At 43.0% G+C, this 21,586-nt stretch overlaps 3 protein-coding genes across 9 annotated transcripts in view; 2 read left to right on the top strand and 1 right to left on the bottom strand.

Annotated features, from left to right (window-relative positions):
- LOC134465518 (uncharacterized) overlaps positions 1-1,068 on the top strand; it is an 80,095-nt gene extending 79,027 nt beyond the window's left edge. For all 3 annotated transcript variants that reach the window (XM_063219215.1, XM_063219217.1, XM_063219218.1), the window contains one exon: positions 979-1,068. The gene's annotated coding sequence lies outside the window, so the exon portion shown is untranslated. The remainder of the gene's footprint in view (positions 1-978) is intronic.
- Positions 3-9,661, top strand: LOC134465519 (uncharacterized). The gene is made up of 7 exons (XM_063219219.1): positions 3-4,113; positions 4,444-4,533; positions 4,891-4,974; positions 5,175-5,336; positions 5,487-5,663; positions 5,989-6,074; positions 7,169-9,661. The coding sequence occupies exons 1-7, from the start codon at positions 1,030-1,032 to the stop codon at positions 7,386-7,388; spliced, it is 3,903 nt and encodes a 1,300-aa protein (XP_063075289.1). The 5' UTR covers positions 3-1,029; the 3' UTR covers positions 7,389-9,661.
- Positions 9,662-10,296: 635 nt separating this feature from the next.
- Positions 10,297-21,586, bottom strand: part of camk2d2 (calcium/calmodulin-dependent protein kinase (CaM kinase) II delta 2) — a 39,752-nt gene continuing 28,462 nt past the window's right edge. The window contains exons 13-21 of one of the 5 annotated variants that reach the window (XM_063219221.1): positions 21,159-21,196; positions 19,961-20,017; positions 17,183-17,227; positions 16,535-16,583; positions 16,069-16,167; positions 15,177-15,197; positions 14,911-14,986; positions 14,318-14,412; positions 10,297-12,867 (exon numbers count right to left, since the gene is read on the bottom strand). In XM_063219221.1, coding sequence (XP_063075291.1) covers positions 12,647-12,867; positions 14,318-14,412; positions 14,911-14,986; positions 15,177-15,197; positions 16,069-16,167; positions 16,535-16,583; positions 17,183-17,227; positions 19,961-20,017; positions 21,159-21,196 — 701 coding nt within the window. In that variant the 3' untranslated portion in view covers positions 10,297-12,646. Of the gene's footprint in view, positions 12,880-14,317; positions 14,413-14,910; positions 14,987-15,176; positions 15,198-16,068; positions 16,168-16,534; positions 16,584-17,182; positions 17,228-19,960; positions 20,018-21,158; positions 21,197-21,586 lie in introns of all 5 variants that reach the window. The other 4 variants (XM_063219220.1, XM_063219222.1, XM_063219223.1 and 1 more) reach the window with 4 other exon arrangements.

The following is a 21,586-nucleotide window of genomic DNA, read 5'->3' on the forward strand; positions in this document are numbered from 1 at the left end:
ACACTTGCACTGTAGGATGCTGTGTCACAAGCAGTAGTGCTGCCCCAACCCCAATCCCCCACAATCCCCCAGCGCATCGTTTCAAACATGAAACGCAAACCGCTACTAATATCCCCTGAAGTCTGACTCGTCCAGCTTTGCATGTTTGCACATGGCCAGAAGGATGAATCTAATTCCCCACCCTGAAGTGAACCACTCAGGAGTTTCCGCATTTTGAGTCCTGTCCTAAACCTTCTCACCATCAATATCCTAAACTCCAGCACCTACCAACAGAATACTGGATTCTGCTGTCAACCACGTAATAGTAGCCATAGCATGGCCATATTTTAACCGTCACTCTTCTCACAGCTGCACAGCTGAACTGCAAAGTGGTGGAGCATGGTGCATGCTCTTTCCCCACAGGCTCAGTCAGCAGGTTGGTTAGAGCTGATTTTAATCGCACATTTACCTATCAATGCACATGAAAAGGGTGACATGCAATATATATTAATTGAGTCATAACTTACTGTATGAGCTTTGTGGTGATATTGCTTTTGCTTCGGGTCCCATATAAATGGTAGGCCTCTCAAAACAACAAACATGGTTAAGTATTTAAAATCAGCATGACCATAATTATTAACATTTCAGATAGTCGTTTCAAATGGACTGAAAATACATTTCAGACACAAAGGCAACTTTGTTGAAGTGCCCCTGAAATCAGGATGCACTTTACATTTGCGTTGTACTCTGCACTTGAGCCACAATTATGCTAAAATGAGGTCTGTTTGAAAATAATAGAACCATGGAATGTATGGGGGCTACTACAAAAGTGAGGTTAACACTTTTCATGTTGATCCTGTTAATGTATGGAGTAATCTGTGTTTTATGTGACTCCATTATGTCTCAGATAGGTAAAGAAGGACAATTCACAACAAAACCATCTCATTTGTCTTTGTGTTTGTTTTGTTTTCCCATCCCATCTCATCAATACATTTTTAGGTTTTGGGAGCTTTGGAACAAATTGTCTTTTCTCATTCTGAGCAAAGCCAAATGGAGCTCTCTGACAAGGACTTTTCATCCTTAAAGTCATCAGAGAGACAGAGACTCCCTCACCCTCATCTAATTTGGCAAACTGAGACTGAGGCTGGGGCTGAACCGAGACGTCTAGACGCCTGCGATGTCAGTGTGTCCCCAGATCAGATTGTTCCCTCCATAATAGAAGTAGTGGACATACCAATAATGGCAGCCCCTGAATCTATCACACCAGTACCAGATCTCCTAGAGCACATGTCTAATGACACTCAGGGTGATTCAATGCAAACAGACAATGAAACCGATCAATCCACCGTACTAGAAGTCGAGTTGGATGGATCACAATACCAAACATCCCAAAGGCAGCTGAAAACTGAAGACGTTATTAAACCTGAGAAGGAATCTGTTCTTAGACATGAGGAAACCACAGGAAGTCAGTATGGAGGAGCCTTTGCAACCTTTGAGAACAATGGCTCGCCACCTGAAAAACATGCAGATTATCCACTTTGTCTACAAACAGAGGACATTTGCCTTCCACCTAACACAGAGGACTCCTCAGCAGAGACTGCAATAACGTCTTGTGATTTTCTTCTGTTGCGTAATCAGACATGTTTTGAAGAACACAGGGTTACTCCAGATCTGATACAACTCCCCCATGCCTCAGTGGCACCCCATGAAGAAGGTCTTAGCATGTCGAGCAGCACAGAGCCACCTGCGATGCAGAAAACCCAAGAGCCCAAAGCAGAAGATGAGTTTTTGTTTTTATCTGCTATAAATGTGATCATCCCCAAATCACCTGAAGAATGTGAAGAAGCCGGAGAGGAAAAATTGAGTCAAACTTACTCTACAGAACTAGTTGCATCAGAAGAGTCTGAGCTAACATCTGACCGTGGCATATTACTAGAGAATCTGCAGGCCCTTATTCCAACGGAAAGCGACGTAAGTGATGACACAGAAATGATTCCTCCTGGTCAGACACATTCTGATCCTGGCCAGGACCACTTAGGCATTGTTAACACAGCTGAAGCAAGTAGTGAAAGTATTTTTGATCTTACTGCTTCATACGTCAGTTTAGATGAGACTCCACACACACCAGAAACAATCATATCATCAGGATGTCTTGTTGAGGAATTTGAATCACAAGTCACTGACTTTACCCTAAAACAAACTGACCCATCATTTTCTGATAATTTGGTAAACCCTTCATTATTATTTAATAACAAAAAAGATACCAATCCAACTGCAATAAAAAGCGATGTAAGTGATGACACAGAAATGATTCCTCCTGGTCAGACATATTCTGATCCTGGCCAGGACCACTTAGTCATTACTGACAAAGCTGAAGCTAGTAGTGACAGTATTTCTGATCTTTCTGTCTCATACTTGTTATACTCTGTCACAGATGCATCCCCTACCGATTACAGTGTGGATGTCACCGATGCATCCCCTACTGATTACAGTGTGGATGTTGAGGGAGAATGTCTCTGTCAAACTAGTCTGGACATGCAGTATTTCAGATGCCAAATCTCTTGTGGAGCTACGCAATGCTCTCCTGACAGCACAAACATTTTCCAAGACGTCAGTTTAGATGAGACTCCACAAACACCAGATACAATCATATCATCAGGATGTCTTGTTGAGGAATTTGAAGCACAAGTCACTGCCTTAACCCTAACACAAACTGACCCATCGTTTTCTCATAATTCTGTAAACCCTCCATTATTATATGATAACAAAAAAGATCCGACAGAAATATCAGACTCACAACAACGTGTATCTGCACCAGGTGATGTTCACTCACAGGACATTGATGAGTCTGATATTGAACTGCCTGCTCACGAGTGTCCTGATCTGCAAAAGTCCCTTATCCCACCTGAGTGTGATGTGATAGATTACAAAGGAGTAATTCCTCTACTTCAGGCACACCTTCATCTTAGCAAGGACCAAGTAGATATGGTGGAAATAGCTGAAGCATGTTGTGAAACGATTTCTGGCCATGACACTTCACAACAGACACACTCCGTTACAGATGTATCCCATACTGATTGCAGTGTAGATGTTGAGAGAGAATATTCCAGTCAAGCTCCTCTTGACGTGCAATATTCACAGATCTCTTGTGAAACCTCCCAATGTACTGACAATGCAAATGTTTGCAGTTCAGATGATATTCCTCAGACCACAGATGCAGCCAGAACAGGATGCCTTAACTTTGAGGTGCAAGTGACTGACTTAACCGTAAAACAGGACAACCCAGCTGTTTCCGATAATTTGGCATCAAACATCGAATTCACATATGATAATGAAAGTGTTACCAATCCAACCGAAATCCCAGAGTCACAGCACCTTGTATCCACGGCAGGTGCCGTTCCCTCACAGGAGAAGGATGAGTCCGACCTGAAAAAGACTGCTCATGGATGTTCTCATCCCATTTTTGATTATATTCCCCTGGCTCTCAGTCAGAAGGAACAGCTATCTGTGCCCTCAGAGAATTACTCTTTAGCTCCTGATATTAGTATAGAGGCAGGGACTTTTGAACTGACTAAGAGTGAAGATCATAAGCCACATTTTGTATGTACTGAGCAACCATTGACCCTGAAAAAAGGGGCAGAATCTTTGTTAGCAGATGCGCCCACCACTGACGAACAACCTGTGAGTCTGTGTGCTTGGCATGACTGTAACGATGGTGCCACTGATGCAAAGCCTACAGCTCAATTCCATGAAGACTCAGACCCAGAGATGTACTTTGACTGTAAACAAACAATATCAGACCACTCTGAAGCAGAGCCTGAGGACATTGACAAAAAGAGTACATTTTCAAGGAGCGATGCGTTTCCTGGTGTCAAAATGAGACCGAGGAGCTCAAGGAATCCAAGGCATTGCGTTCTGCAAAGACAACATCGTAGGTCAATGCTGTCATCAGGAAGTGAGGACTATGAGGATGCTGTGTTTACCCAAGGTCACACAGATACAGCACCCAAGACGAGAGGCCCTACTATGGCCAGCCCACTCGGTACTGCGCAGGCCTATGGCCCGTCCCCACGAGTGGTCCCTCCCCCTCGTCGCTGGGCACAGTGCATGGGGGAGGACGTCAGCCTGAAGAGGGTAAGGATGACCTTGACCTGACCTCAGGCCTCTGTGTGCTGCACCACTGACAGAGTGATTTAGCTTCTGGCAATGTATGTCTAACCACATCTAACTGGCAAACTAACTGATGTGAGAAAAGTCCTCTCGACCGAACAAGCTAACAAAACATCCTCTCTACTGTGTTCCTTTTTTGCTTTTTTTAAATGAAACTGACAAATCCAGACTAATATTATAAGCCACTCAGCTGTAATCAGTTTTGGAAAAAAAAATGGTTGTGCATGGGACACCACATCTACCAACAGCACATGTCTCTGCTTCATCTAGTTTCCTTTTTTCCTTCCTGGTTAGGAAGTTGAAAATGAGCTAGGTGTACTGTCGGATAGTTCTGAGGAGGACGTGCTTACCACCAGAGTCGTTCGGAGGAGAGTTATCATCCAGGTATAGAGCTCAAGAGCAGGCAGAGGAGACTCTTCTCTCTGCTCTGCATGAAGGATGTGGCTGCCCTGCCTCTGAGGGATTCTTACTAAAAGTGTGACGTCATTGGTGGACTTGCGAGCCATGGCAATATATCTGAGCATTCATTCTTACCATACATGTAGGTCAGTAGTAATGTGATTATGTGTGATTCTACGCTAACCTTGGAAGCTTTGACCATGTGTTCTGTGCTTGATACTAAAACTAAACAGGTCTTTCACAACAGATTTGCTACCCTACAGCACCATCTGTGGATTGTTGTAGAGTTGCAAGTAGATGCTGTATAATTTGTGTGGTTCTTTTTCCCTTCTCTTCCACCAGGGGGACGAGTCCCCAGATCTTGCATCACAGACCACATCGGAGGAGCGGTACGTGGATGAAGATGGAAATGAGGTGGTAAAGAAGGTAATGTCATAAAATAAATTATGTATTTTTATAATTTTAAAATTGCTTTATTAGAGGATGGCCTCTTGAGATGGGCATCTCGTTTTCGATAATAATTATATATTTTTCACAATTTTAAACAGTTGTCTGAAACTTAGTTGATGTTAATATTTGTGAAAATAACAACCTACTGAGGTAACACATTTCATTTTTATTTTCAGGTTACTAGAAAGATAATCAAGCGTTGCATATCTGATGGAGTTGAGAGAGAGGAGGTGATGGGTGAGGGAAGTTCCCAGGAGCCTGTAAGTGTAGGAGAAGGGGACGGGTACTCCAAAGTGGTGAAGAGGACCGTACTGAGGAGTGAAGGACATCAGACAGAGGTAGGAGTGCGTGCGTGCGTGCGTGCGTGCGTGCGTGCGTGCGTGCGTGCGTGCGTGCGTGCGTCTGATTCTGTATATGTACTTGTACATACACATTATGTGCACTTCATCTCCACAGAGCATACAGAGCATGTAAATATGTGCCTCCAGGTAACATTTTGTGAGAAGCCTGGTGCCACCGGAGTGGTGGAGCAGGAGCAGCGGGAGGGTCCGGAGGTCCACCAAGTTGTTGAAACATCACAGGTGCAGGGAGAGAGAATGGAAGTGCACCACGGAGACACAACTCTCGCCTCTGATCTACCCTCGGCCAAGGACGACTTCAGTGAGGTCAGTGACGTACCTGAACCTGGTCTGTATTTTATCACACAGCACAAACCACCTGCCACACTTTCATGTTAACAAAGAAAAAGTTACTTTGCCACCACATTAGCAATGCAACACGAATGAAACCAAAATCTGTTTTCATGAAAAAAATGTAATGAAATGCAAGTTTTTTTCATGTTCGTGTTCATGTTCATGTTTTCTTCATGTTCAATTTAAGATAACCACCATACGGTTTTATATATAAACATACATTTACCGTATGTAGGTCTTCAGTTTGCTCTGTGCTCTGTCATAACTACTCTATTCCCATATCTGTTAACCCACCCAGGCCTTGAGGTATCTGGGGTTCTCAAAGAAATCGCCCCAAATTGTAGAGCAGCAAATTGTAAAGGAGGATGGATCTGTTATCAGGAGGTTCGGATGATATGCATGGAGTTTGTTTGTGCGTGTGTGTGTGTGTGTGTGTGTGTGTGTGTGTGTGTGCGTGTGCGTGTGCGTGTGCGTGTGTGTGTGTGCACGCGTGCGTGCACCTGTGTGTGTGTGTGCGTGCGTGCGTGCGTGTTTTACGTGTTGTACGTGTGTGTGTGTGTGTGTGCTCGCATGTATGTGTGTGAAACAAACTAACTTTTGTTAAAGGAGACGTTTACACAGTGTGAAGACTGTAAAACTGGAAACTGGTTCAGTGAGGTTTGACAAGCATGATAACATACATAGGAGTGATGCGCGGGTCGACGAAAAAACAAGACGCAACTGACCGCTTTTTTCCCTAGCCCGCCCGCTTGCCCTGACCGCAAGAAATATTTATTAAAAAAATATTGACCCGACCCGCTTTTAAGATGAGTAGCCCTGCGTCTTATGAACATCCTAGCATCATTCTAGCGGCAACACACAACTGACCTTATAAGAAATCAAAACAAACTCTGAAAGCAACACAGGAGCGCGAAACCATTACAATTGTATAAGAAAATATGTAGGCTATCCTATCCATCATTGCACTGTGTAGAGAGCACCCTCTGTGTTCTGCTAAATGCACTCAATGATTGCAAGTGTTGCACCAGTCGCGTGCAGAGGATTCGGCTGACGCAGGAGCCTCATAGTCTCCTACAGAGCTCATGGGGCACACCATCGTAGTTATTCAGCCAAATAAACTTCATCTATTTTGAAGAAAAATGTAGGCCTATCTGTCTACTAAAGTAGACTGTAGCCTATAGGCTATAGCCTACTATAAAATGCGTCATCATTTCAAAGGTCCTGACCGACCGTAACCGACCCGAATATCATAAAAAATATTATTTCATAACCCGTGCCTGCGGTCGACAGTGGTTAACTGAAAGCGCCCGCTGACTTCGGGTCAGCCTGCGCATCACTGATAGGAGATATTAACCAATTGTGCCTGATCCCCCCTCACTCACCACCAGACACCCTCGCTTGCTTGCTCTCTGCGGTCCTCCTCCTCACTTCACCCCTGACCCCAGTCCTCTTCTCTGCCTCTTCTCTCCCCCTGCCAGGACCAGGATGAATAGGGCGCACACACAGAGGAGGACCCAGGTCAAGGATGCCCAGGGTCGGAGGAACGTTATCGTCGAACGGCTTGATGGCAGAGCGCAGAGCCCTTGCCTTCACAGCCATCCTGGCAGCGTTCAGCGGCATTTCCACCATCTCATCCACCAATACTGTGCGGAGAGCAAGAGGCCAAAAGACGACGAGGAGGAAGAGGAAGAGGAGTGAAGAAGGGGTCTCCTCCTCTTTTCCTTCCTTTCCTGCATATTCCTACATTTGCCCAAAATCCACGATGTGGCCTCACCCAAAAAAAAAAAAAGGTTAAATATTCTATGCACCATGCTCTGCCATCTCAGAACACCCGTGTCTACAGTCTTCCTGTTCAACAACAGGATGGGTCTCGGTTGGCTTGAGTTCCCTGGCAGAGATGAATGACTTATTTTTTGTTTGTTTAGTTAGTAGCTGATTTTGTCCTCATTTCCAGTCTTCGTTCTCAATATTGTGGTAGATTGGATAGATATGTTTCTTGAACCTCTCCCTTGTTTCCCTTTATGATGTAATATTTTGCCGTTTTGTGACCAAAGAATTTATTTTTTATTTTCCTTGTTGTTGTTTGCCCTGACTCGATGTCTTGACTCTGTTTGTGATGTTTTCAGAGAAGTCTAGAAAGCATTTTCCTCAGTACTCGCCTCAGATGGACGCTAACTAATATTTCTACTCATAACAAACATGCTTCCGTCTGACAATGTGTTGCATTGCCTGTCATACTGACTGTGCTTAGATATCACATAATGAATACTGGCTTCATCATTCATCACATAACCTGATTGTTCTCCAAGGATAAAGGATACAGCTCTCAGAAAATGAACAAAAGAAATATATATTTATGACACTTTATTTGACATGATCTTCACATGACAAATTCATCGGGACATGACAAAATCATAGCCGGTCATGTCTGTCTACACGTGGCCTAAATATCAAATCACCAAAAACCAGACTGTGTTTCCCTTTCTTCTTTACTGACTAGGCCGCTGTACACAGGCCTGACCCTCTATGATAACCTAGATGGTTCTCTTTTGCAATTATCATGTGAACTAAAGTGTTAAGGCTGTCTGTTTACACAGATGCCTCTATCTGCTGTCAGAGTGTTTTGTGTATGTGTTACCTGTCTTTGAAAGTATAAACAATGTGCATTTTTAGAGAAAAAAAATGTCAGTAGTCAACATTAGCTACATATAAGGATTATAGCTGGCATGACTAGTTAGCATCTGTCACTATTTGCAAAAATCAGTTTCAAATTCTGAATCTACCTGCATTCTTCCCTGTCTGTCTTCCCCCTCAAGAGATAGAAGAACAGCACGAGGAGTTTACTGTTTCTCCCCTTCAACCCATCTGTGTTTTTGACACGCACTAGCACCTTCCCTCTCCCCCTCAGATTAAACCAGTATATTTTGCTTTTTGCTCTCTTTGCGTATGTGCGAGAGTGGATTGAGAAGTGAAGGGAATCTACAAATGGCATTTAGCATTTCTGTCATTTCAAAAAAAACCCTCAGGGTTACTCTGTGTGATGTCTCTTTTTGCACTTTGTCTATTTCCTTCTCTCCCCCCAATAATGGGGTGCTGATGTACACCCCTGAGATGTAGCAGATTACCCAAGCCATTTAAAAATAACAGATGTGTTATGTATGTATGGTATGCTCAGAAGATGCACTGCAAAAGGGATTACGATGTATAGGTGTTTTCGAGTCTATTCTGAGAAGGGACAACTGGGAGAAAAGGGTTGAAAAGGTAGTCAATAGAAAGAGAGCTTGGGTTTATACACGTTTGAGTTGTGATGGATTGCCTGGCATGGGTTCTGTTTGACATTTTAGCACTGAGTTTATTGGAAACATTGTTTTGGTTTGGTCTGAGCCTTTTTTTTGGATAGTGGAATGCAACCGTCTACAGCGTTCCATGTCTTCCTCTGGCATGACCTGGTGTTACAACTTAACAACACGAAGACAACATGTGTCAAGTAGTAGGCTTAATCAGACAGAAGATGAGAATGAACTGGTTTACTTTTATCTCTGTTATCTGAAATGTATTGACCTTTGAATGCCTGACCATGTGTATGTGTGGCACTGTGTGAGTGGCTGTTGATGCAGAGGGAGGGAATGTGGTATTGAGGCAGAAATCACTAATCAAACACATATATGAAGATATACTACTGGTTGAGCTATACACTGAATGTTCTCATTTATTTTTCACAGGCTTTTTGTGAGTGAAATGAACAACGGGAAATTACAGAGTTCACTGTGATAGTCTGATTTTCTTTTTTTTTGAGCCAACATCCTGTGTCCATGGTGATGACTATATACAAATATACATAAATCTATCTATCTATCTATCAGGGCATGTATTAGTTTACTATCTGACTTTTAAAAAAAACATTTAAACACAGTACAATGGCTGCAGTGTGTACATGGCTGATAGAGAATAAAAACAGTACAACTGGTAAATCCTTTGTCCTCTGTGTTTCGTTTGTGGAGTGTATTTTACTACTGTATGTCCATCCCTTGTATTTTCTCAATCATTTATTGACTGAAATCACACTTTCACTGACTGAAAGAGAAATAGCCATGGACAATTTTATGGGCAAGTTGTTGTTGTGTCATTAATCAGTAGTCTGTTATGCCTCTTTTCCACTGCCATTTTTCTTGTAGACCTACACAGCGCAACTCGGCCGCCACTTTTTGCTTTATGATTGAACTTTGTCGCGCTTATTCGAAAAGCAAAAAGCGGCTGCGTTGTCACGCTGTGTTGAGCTGTAGGCCTACCTGAAAAACGGTAGTGGAATACCTATGTGAATACTCAGAGACACTAGTCTATATAAATTTGTGCCTTGCCTGTTAGTGTTAGGCCTCTGTCTTTTCTGAACATACATATTGATGGTTGGTGCCTTCCAGATTTAAGACCCACATCTTAACATCCAACTTTGTTGTAATAGGCTACTCAATTATTAACTGTTATTTTTACAGTTTTTCAAGAAGAGGGCACAACCACACTTTAATCGTATGAATGAACTCAAAAAGATCTTAAGAGAGAGCGAGAGAGAGAGACCAAGAGACATGCAATAAAACACAACCAAACCATGTAAATATCACACCTTTAATTTTATTACGTCTTAAATATGTTTAATTTCTATCGCCACCATGGCAGCAAATTATTTACTCTATTGTCTCCAAATTGGCCCTTGTGGCGGTGCAACTTTCAGCATAGGAATTCTTAACCCTCAAGAGAAGAAAAGGAAAAAGTACAGTACATTAAAAGGAAAACAAAATAAAATGACGACGATGGTTTCGGCATAGTCCTACTGACACGAGAGCACCAGAGGTTAAAGCTCCTGGTTTATCATCAAGGAAGACCATTCTGACATCAGTGCACGAGACACACCCCCGCTCTTCTCTTCTCTTCTCTTCTCCTACTGGTTGGCGCTGAGACACGAGAGCGCTACAAGGGCAGTGTGCATGCTAGACATGAGGGCTTGGCCTCCTCTCCTCTCCTCTCTCCAGAATCACATAGCAGGAGGTTGACATACTGCATGGCAACAAACAGAAGTAGAACAGCGGCTTGAGAGTCAATGAGCGTCTCTCCTTGTGCCATTTGAATGTAGAATAGTAATAAAGACGAAATTGACCTACAATAACTGACAAAAGGTAAAAATTAGCTACAGTCTTATGATTGATTATTTGTGCTGGAGATGTGATAGTACAGCTATCGTTATCAGTAGTGTTGCTATTGTCAGATGATACTGAAAATAAAAAAGTTGTTTCCATCGGGAGACCATTATATCCACAATTAAAAAAACAAAAACAAATTAAATAATAAATATATAACACTTGGAAATAGCCCCCCATGCATGACTGAATTTGTCAATTTGATATATATTATATATGCTACATTCTCCTATCTTTAATTTTTAAAATATGCAACAGTGTAAAGGTAAACATACAACATCTGCAAACGGTCTGCAGTTGAACTACCCTTTACAATAAGTTTCTCTGTTGGAATTTCGTTCCAAACATTGTAAGCTAGCAAAAAGTAAAACATCGCCTGTGGATTGCATTTACTAAAATCATAGCTTGGCTGAAAGCGAGGATATCAGTTGAATGCTCATTTAGATATTTTTTTTTAAACAACCACAACATATGTACATCACCAGAACAATAGCAAGCTCAATATTAACATTCTTATCTTTCAAATTGTTTGTATTGCACACACACACACATAGACATAAAAATACATAACAGACATATCTATACATTTAAAATGCATACCAAAACAGCTTGTTAAAAATAACCATGAACAAAAACAAACTAATGTGTTAAAAATACACTCTTTTTGATAATGTCCAAATATGCGTATGGCCCACTTGTGGAGAAAGTGATGTCCTTTCAAAAAATTTCTTGACACTCTGGTCCTGTGCGATTTGGGTGTAAACGACCCTCATGACAAGAAAGGGGCAGGACAAGGGGAAAGAGCGGCTGAGAAACAGCGCCATCCTGTGGCAGACTGGCCATGATTATTTTGTTGGTGGCTGTCTTCAACCGGGCGGGTAAACAGAAGCATTTGTAACCAATTATTAACTACAAAATACGGACAAAAAGAGATTTCCTTTAATCGTAATAAATGAGAGATGATTATGCAAATGGGAAGCACTTGCTTTTTACTTTCCCCAAAGGCTACAGTTCAGTGACAAAGCTCCTCCAAGCAAAAGAAGACATGGATATCGGAGTAGAGTGAATATGGAGGGAGAGGGAGAGGGCGAGTAAGAGATACAGCAACAAATCTTATGCAGACTATAATATGGTAAGAAACTGACCACAGGACAAACAAATAGGCCAGATATGTATAAATATTCTAAACGATAAAAAATGATGACCCACTGTCCTCTTCTTCCAAATACCTCATAACTTGAATATCTGACCATATTTAAATGTGTTTACCTTTGAAAAACACATATTAAAGCCTCACATGTCCAAATCAGTCCCAATCATGCCTAACTATGTACTCAAATGTAATGCAATCAAATGTCATATTCATACCATGCCTACGTCTTCTATCTCTTCTAACATTTGTTTACCTAATGAACTCAAATCCCACCTGATATGACCGTCTGGCTATTTGAGTGGGTGGATTCATAGAGTTGGCAATATTCAGAGTATGTTGATACGCAACCAATGAGTAGGCAAAAGAGAGGAAAATGGACCAGGGACAGTGGGAGAGAAAGAGAGGAATAGAGAATATTAGAGAAAGAGAGAGAAAGAGAGAGAAAGGGGGAGAACAGAGATAGCAAGAGAGAGACTGGAAGAGAGAGAAAGAAAGAAAGAAAGAGATGGATGGATATCTAGTATATAGGAGGTAAATGAAGACCGGAGTGGAGGGTGGACTTCCTGACAGGGGCGTGGTTAGCACAGTGCCACGTCGCTCTGCTCTGGCCGCCCCTACTTGACAGGCACGCTGGGCGCTCCGGAGCGGTGGAAGTGGATGTTCTGCCACTTGCCCTCGCGGCGGTGCCACACGCGGGTCTCCTCGGACTGCATGGTGCGGGGCATGCCACTGGCGTCCATGTACTGGGTCAGGCGGATGTAGGCGATGCAGGCGGCGTCCTCGCCGATCAGGTGCACGTGCGGGTTCAGCAGGATGGTGTGGACTGGCTTGTTCCCTTTGGACAGAGCTAGAGCAGACGCCCAGCATAATGAGGAGACGGCACAGGCAGGACACACTTCACTTCCAAAATCAAGGTCTTACGGCACTACATACAAACCGGAATTTTGTGCTGTGTGTGTGTGGTAACTTATGCCTCTTTTCCACTGCCGGTTTTCTGGTAGGCCTACAGCTCGACAAAGCGTGACTCGGCCGCCATATTTTGCTTTTCAAATAGGCCCGACACAGCTCAACCGCAAAGCAAAAAGTGTTGGCCAGGTCGCACTGTGTCGAGCTGTAGGCCTACCAGAAAACCAGCAGTGGAAAAGAGGCATTATATAACCGAGGTTCTACTAATATTTTTTTTCTTGTGTCATGAATAACAACTTTAGGCATGTGGGAGTGTGATTACCAATGTAAAAACATACGATACATTGCCTGATGAAACCAAATAACCCCCTTTTTCATACAGTGCACCATGTGTACCATCGCCCCTGCTCCTTTACTTTACTGGAAGTGGGTTACAGCAGCTTGTGTAACCCACTTCCAGCGCACTTGGCTGAAGATGGGGGATGGCACACCTGGTTACTGAACACACAGGGGTGTGGGGTTGGGCGGGCATTCTATTATATATCTCAGAGAGGATGGCAGAAGCTACACTACCCTACTCAATAAGTGGTGTGGTGGTCCGTTAACCTCTTTGTACCTAGAACCTATCGACTAGGTGGCTGTTATCAAATGGTAATGACAAGTGTTCTTCTGTAACCCACTCTGCTCCATGGTTTTATCAAAGTGATGTTTCGTCTTTTTTTATGGATGTCATGTTATATGAACGACGGCAGTTAGCTAGCACCTCATCCCCAGACATTTGTCTGAGACCTTTGCTAATCCCACCGATTGCCCATCTCCACTAAGAGTCTACACAGACATTTGAACTACTGATAATCACGGTTAATGTGAAATCTGATATGCGCCTTCTAGATGTTATGAGTGAGGTTTTGCCGTAAATTAAGTTTTAAAATGTCCTTAAAGCGTGTGGTGAGTGCAAAGTTCCGGAGACACAGTCAATCTGCATCTCAGTATCTTGGGCTGCACTTCCTGGGAGAGGACAGATTTCCGTGCAGGGCGTCCCGATTATAGCACCTTACTGTGGGTCGCTACTGAGAGGCATGTCTGCGAGAGTGGTAACCATTATCACTGCCTATGCGATGCCACTAGCCATATGATGTCTCATGTACTCTGGATTCAGCTAATTAGGTCACTCTGCAGTTACGGTCAGTAGGGACTGCCCAGTCCTGTGCTGATGACATGAGCACATTCTCCTCACCTAGTATCCCAATGGTATAGTACCGTTCCTCACTCTCATTTTACATGGGGAGCTGGTGTGTCAGCTTCATCAGTCACAAATAGAAACTCTAAAATTACTCAATGAAACTTTAAGGACAAAAAAAAAAACGTTTAAAGCTCACCATTTTCAAAGTAAAACCTGTGGAAATCATGGCCTTCCACCAGATTGCCCAGGGCTTCTGGTTCAAATGATGTCAATCCAGGGTCGCAGATTTTCCTAGAGGGCACACAGTAATACTCATCACCACCTCCTTTCTAGCCTGGCGACACCATCCTATGTACTCCACCCAAAGGTTTTGGCTCATCACATCACAATCAGCAAACAGTTGAGAGTGGTGACGTAGAACTCACACGCAAAGTCTGTTACTGATTGGTTAAGGTAACTATATTCACACTTTTGTTTTGCTATTTGTATGCTTTTGCGACGCTATATCGTAACAGTCATGCTAATAAAGCACAATATGGGTTTTACATTTAAATGGCAGACCATCTCCCAGCCATCCACGGAGACAGATTCCTCTTGGCTTTTGCCAGACTGTTTGACGGAGTCAACAGTCGCTTTCGCCCAAGCTACCTCTTTTCCAGCACAGGCTGCATTCTAATAATTTGGCATGCCATAAATATAATGGATTACATAAATCCTAAAAACAATACGAACTGTCTTGCACTTTGGATAGATATATTGTATTTAAAGGGGAAAAGTAAACAGACTTACGCATAGGCCTCAAAGTCTCCATTGTTGATGGACTCAATCAGTTGCTCAGTCACTTTGATAATCTCCTGCTTACGAGCTGAAAACACAAAAACACCGCCAGTATTGACCAAAGACCCATTGAGAAGGAAACAAAGAAAGCAACTAAAGATGATCATTACTCTCTTGGATGTCTTTCGTCCATATTATTCATATTTCAGAATGATCAGTGTTTCAGTGATGATAGCTCACAGGCAACACTTTCATTCAAAAGATCAATTTAAATTTACCTTTATTGATAACTTGGCAAGCTGAGGGACAGCAAAAACATTACTCAGACTTTGTTCAGAAAGCAGGTGTTGCGATCAGTCGCAATCATCATTAACGTTAAGGAAAAAGGACAAAAGGTGCACTCAGTCCTGAGTCATAGAGAGCATGCTGTCGAGACTTTGCCATTTTATTTGTTTGTGTTGTTATTTAGTGCCACAGACGTTGCTTCTGTGCTTGTAATGGCGGTGTTTTGATGAGACGCACATGCACTAGCATAGCTTAGTTTAATGGAAGGTTAAATAGAGTTAGAGTTTAAAAGGTCTCATCCAAATACCACCCATAGTGCTTAGCTTTTAGCTGCCAGTCTCGCGAATGCCTCTCTATTTCCTTAAGCAACAACAAATAGCAATTAACTAAGAACTTAAAAGTTAAAAGGAAAAAACTTAAACTTATCTAATGACAGATTACGATGGTAATCCGCTTCAAGAGACTGAAAATATCTCTTGTGGTGGGTGAAGAGGAGTTGAAACAATAAGGCGTGGAGGAAGGCAACATGTACGGTACTGCAGAAGAGGAGGACTCTTTGCTAAGGGAGAATTACAGTGTGTCCCAGTCTCACGGTACGAGAGCAGGGAGGAACTGATTTGGGAAGACGTGCTCCCCGTATAATTACACTCAAAAGGCTGTCAGATGGAAGACACAGTGCTTATTTAAGAGGCCTTGGGGTCTGTCACTACTGGGTCGAAGGGAAAAGGAGGGTAGGGAAGGGAAGGGGAGGGAGAGGGGTTGACAGGAGGCATGTCTAAGACAGAGGAGGTGGGTGGTGTTAGGGTGGGGTAGGGTAGGGGTGGGAGTGGTGGTGGTGTTGGGGTGGGGTGGGGTGTCTCTTCTCCCACTAAAGGTGGGACTTACTCTGGACCGAGGAGGTGGGTACCTGCCCGGCCTCTGTGGTTGGGGAGCGGGGCTTGGGCTGCCAGAGAGAGTTTATGCTGAGGCTTCCAAAGCGCTTGGCTGCCCAGAAAAGAGCAGGCGGGAGTGGACGGAGGAAAACAAACGAAAGGCATTTTCGAGTAAGACACTGATGAGAAAAGTTTGAGAAATAGAGGGGTGAGAAGAAGAGGGGAGAACAGCAACAGGAGGGTGGAGTAAGACAGGTTTACTACCTAGGACAAAAAAAAAACTGAATGTGGAGATGATAAGGAGAATGAGTTGTAAACAAAGTATAAGTCTGGGATATGATGATTATCAGAGATAAGAGGTGTTGGGAGAAAGGAAATGGGTAACAAAGGCAGATTAGATGTTATTGTGTTATGAGGTGGACGGTCAGGTGTAACATTACATCACAGAGAAGGCTATGTGACAGCCACACGCATCCTACCTTTCAGGTCATCGTCCTCAATGGTAGTGTTAGCACTCTCTGTGGACTCCTAACACCACAACAACAACAAAACAAGCAAACCAAACAAATATTATAACTTAAGAGAACAATAGAAATCAAATGAGAATACATACTTTTTATAGAAATACTAGAAATACTAGAATACTAGAATTCTATTATTATAATATTATTATAATATGCATAATTGTACAGTATGTGCTTAAGATTAACAGGAAGATGAACTACACTGTAAAATGCAAAATGTTGGGTCATCTGACTGGTGAAATATTTTATATTATTGTCTACTCATAAAGACTTAGTAATGAATTAATGATGAAGAAAACATTAACAAATGTTTTTATTATTAGCTACATTTTGTTCATACTTGATAAAATATCTGCAAATAATATGTTCACAATTTCATAACTCTTTTAACAGAGTATAATTAGTAATTTACAAACAATTTGTAAATGTTTGATAAATATAAAATATTAACATAACATTTACAAACATTTACGAGTCATTTGCAAACATTTGTTAATGCTTTCTTCATCATTTGTTCATTATTTACAAAGTGGTAGTAATGCTTTATAAGCAGATATTAATATAAAGTGTTACCAAATTCTAATTATATTATTATTATTCTACCTTGTTCCTATCAACTGGGTTGTGGATCACGGTCGTCTGGGGTTCCTTCACATGAAGACAAAAAAAAAAAACGATGACCATTAATAATTACCAACTGCTCAATACCTCTGAATGTACAGAATGACACAACTGTATGACAACAGAAGGAGAAGACCGCATGCTTTGGAGATCACCAGACAGGAAATATCGCATCTGTTTTTGTGTTTGTGTTTGTGTTTGTGTGTGTGCTGTCATGCCTGTGTGCATCTGTGCTTTCATGCCTGTGTGTGCTGCGTGGTGTGAGATGGTGTGTTTGTGTGAGTTTTTCTCACATCAGATTGTGAAATTTCATGTTCTAACCAGAATGGAGCACAATTTGACTTCACAACAATGTGAATCACAGGCGCTATAACAACAAACACTCCTGCACAACAGCTTGACAGTAATTTTCCACTGGCGTAAATAATGGTACGTTTGGCACAAGTTCTGCACAGAGACATGCTGGGGAGAGGAGCACATCTGATGTCTGTGCCTCAGAGAGATCTGGCCCTGGGGTAAGTGTGCATGTGTGTGCATGTGTGTGTATGTGTGTGTATGTGTACGTGCGTGCGTGCATGAGTGCATGTGTGCGTGTGTGTGTGTGTGTGTGCATGCGTGCATGAGTGAGTGCGTGCATGTTTGTGTGTGTCTATGTGTGTCTGTATGTGTACGTGCGTGCGTGCATGAGTGAGTTAGTGAGTGAGTGAGTGAGTGAGTGAGTGAGTGCGTGCGTGCGTGCGTGCGTGTGTGTGTGTGTATGTGTACGTGAGTGCGTGCATGAGTGAGAGCGTGCGTGTCTGTGTGTGTGTGTGTGCGTGTGTGTATGTGTGTCTGCGTGTGTGTGTGTGTGTGTGTGTGTGCGTGCGTGTAGGTGTGTGTGTAGGTGTGCGTGCGTGTGTGCGTTCCTGCCTGCGTGCATGTGTGTGTGCATGTGTGTGAGAGAGAAAGAGAGTGAGGGGGGAGGGTCAGGGTGTTAGGTGGACAGCAGGAGTCTGCAGCTGGACGCAGTTCTCACCGCTTGTCTGTCCTGCCTGGTTCTGCCTCCATGGACTCAATTTGCCATGACCAGCTGCCTCCAACGGTGTGTTGTGTTACCTAACGCTGACACTGTACACTTCACCCCCAGCTAGTCGCCTGAAGTTAGCTTTCCACCATATCTCAGTCTCTCCCTATTAGGCCTGTGGTCAGTGGTCGAGTTGTAAAATCAACCCAGGGGGGATGGTCAGAGATGGATTCTGATTATTGGGGGTTCGGGGGGGTTTGTCCCCCGAGAAATTTTTGAAAACACAGTTGTTAAAAGTACAATTTTAACACAATATGTGAATGTATAGCCTATAAATGAATATAGATCAATGGTTTTAGAGGGGGATGATTTTTGACCATTTTCATTTTTCATCTCATCCCCCACAACTCGAGCCCTGCCTATGGAATTCCTCTCCATCCTCTCTCTTTCTATGTCTCTCCACCTCCATCTCTCTCTCTCTCTCTCTCTCTCTCTCCTCCTCCCCCTCCCTCTCTTTTTCTCTCTCTCTCCCTGTAGACAAGCAGGCTGTGGCCAATCTTTAATTTGCTCGTCTCTCTCTCAGAAGTATTCTTTCCCACCATATGGTTTAATGTCACCGGGCCACAGCTGTGGCTGTGGTTAGCCTTTCATTTCCAAGCTCTTTAGCAACCAATTTCCGTGTGCATATCCGTAATCTCACCCCACACCCCTATTTCATTTCAGACAGGGGGCAGTCGTATTTCACAACCTCTCTGAGCATTTTTATTTTTACCGTTCCCCACTTTCGCTCACTGCCCTCTACCCTTGAGTCTTTCATCAATAGCTCTTTCTTTGTGCAGCAGATCTTCTTCATGTTTTCGATATATCACTTTTTTAGGTGAAAAAACACACACACACATAAATACACAGCGATGGTGGTGTGTCATTAGTGGTCACAGTGTGGGCTTTATCGGCATTGATCCCGACGACTCTGCCTGATTCCTCTAATCACAGGCAGAGATTAGAGAAGATTACATTGAGTCGCTTTTATCATCTGTCTGGGAAACAAAACCATAACAGTGTGTGTATGTGTAGAGTGTGTGCGCATGTGTGTGCGTGTGTGTGTGTGTGTGTGTGTGTGTGTGTGTGTGTGTGTGTGTGTGTGTGTGTGTGTGTGTGTGTGTGTGTGTGTGTGTGTGTGTGTGTGTGTGTGTGTGTGTGTGTGTGTGTAACTGTGTGTGTAACTGTGTGTGTAACTGTGTGAAAGAGAGAGGGGTTGGATTGGCTGGGTGCCGTGCGTCATCCAGTGCACGTCATGCAGACTGTCAGGCACATGACCACCACGTCAAACCAGAGTGAGCGTGTGCAGTGCACGTACGCGTACGCATCATCAGTCACATGATTCTACTTCATCACTGTGTTGGTCCTAAAGCACTCCACACACACCACACTGCCATGCATCGCTGCACCATCCAGGCACAAGCCACAACACAAAAACCAACAACACCCAAGCAATCAGCATGCAAGAAACACATTGAAATCAAAAGGTAGACTAGGAATACCAGCCCGCATGTTTTTAAAAAGGGCAATATCAATCAAAAGGGGGAGTATTTACTTAAGGCAAGAAGCGGCACCTATAAGGCTTTAATATGTGTTTAATATTAAAGAGCCTTCTCGAGGTGTCTACTGATCTGACAGCCTTGAGTAAATCTGGGCCCCTATGGCTCAGGCGTGCAGTATCGAGAGCATGCATGGCTAGGAGAGTGCATCGTGGGTACCAGTGCCGGGGCAGCTGTGTCTTTAGGGCTGGTGGCTATGTTGGTTTTGTTGTTAACCTGTGGGAATGTGTAAAGCAGTCATTACAAGCCAGTGCTGACATGAATCAAACAAAAAAAATGTCAAAGTAAAACATGTAAAATAAAATTTAAAAAGTGTACACTTGGAATTAATGATGTCTCTGAATGAACAACCACACAGATTGATAGCTATTATCTACCAGATGTGTGCTTAAAGCAGGTTAAATTAAGCATGGTAAAGGCACAAGATTTGATGACAATTCCACAGAGTAAAGACACTGGCATCATCTTGATTAATACATTTTCAATACACTGTAGAGCTTAAACAATGTGTTCATGAATTACTTGCCAGAAAGCCGTGATATTTTCAACACTATCACAAAATTCATGTATCACCCATGCCATCAATAACAAAACTGTTGTGACCTCTTAACCTCTTAAACTGTTGTGACCTAATATTTTATCGAGAGCAAGGTATCGTCCATGCACCTGTGATTAACTATGCGGTGCTTGAACGGCTAATGCAATGCAAGAGACTTGAGACGCTAATGAGGACATGACATTGCGGCGAAGCGTTAGTCCTCCGCATCCATTAAAGTAGATAATCATCATCCAATAAGTTTTCCACATCTGGGGAATTTTCTGTCTTGCCTCCTCTAGCCGATAACCAGTCGTATCATTCCACATTTAAGCAATGTGTAAAACTATGTGTCAATTCTACAGTAGCTTCTTAAAAGGATAAACCGAGCCCAAGACCTTTTGTATTCAACAAACATATTTCAAGTCTGATCCATGAGAATACACCTCTGGCAAAAAAAATCAAGGTAGCCTAGTAGTCTTGTGTGTAATGTGGGTGCACACACATCAAGTATATTATTAGAAAGCATGATTGATTGGGGGGTCATAATGGCAAAAAAGAGGATAAAAAACGAAAATGACACATTTATCATGAATCAGCAGCGACCAACATCTCCTCAGAAAATGAGACTGAGCTAATGTGACGAGAATCAGTCACAGTAGACCCGGTCTTGCAATTAGATGATGAAGTTTCCAAAGAATCGGAGAGGTGACGTCATTGCACAAGACTACATCATCCACAGGATCTCATCATCCCAGCTCTGCAATATCCATCAGCCACAGATCATTACAGAGGGGGAAATGCGATGGAGGGCAGACTCACCTTGACGCCGTCTGCCTTCTTGTTCAGCAGAGTCTTGGCTGCTGTTGGAGGGAATCGAACAGAGAGTCAGCACGGGGCACTGGGAGGCAGGGTAAAGGCCTATGCCTACACCTACACATGCACATACCATACACATATACATGTCAAGTCACACGGCAAACAACAAGCAACTGCGACTGTATCTGGCAGCATTAGCATCATCGCCACCACCATTAGCATCATCATAACCCACATCATTCTCATTATCAGCAACTTCATCACATTCACCATCGTCATCATCGTCATCATCATCATCATCACCATCAACACTATCTCTCATTTCTATGACGAACTTTCCATTAGATGCACTACAACCACAAACCAAACAAGGTAGCATAAGAGCATGTTGGCTAGCAGCACACTTATTATCCGGTAACATATACATTCAT

This window comes from Engraulis encrasicolus, chromosome 16 (assembly GCF_034702125.1).
Source record: "Engraulis encrasicolus isolate BLACKSEA-1 chromosome 16, IST_EnEncr_1.0, whole genome shotgun sequence".
NCBI lineage: Eukaryota > Metazoa > Chordata > Actinopteri > Clupeiformes > Engraulidae > Engraulis > Engraulis encrasicolus.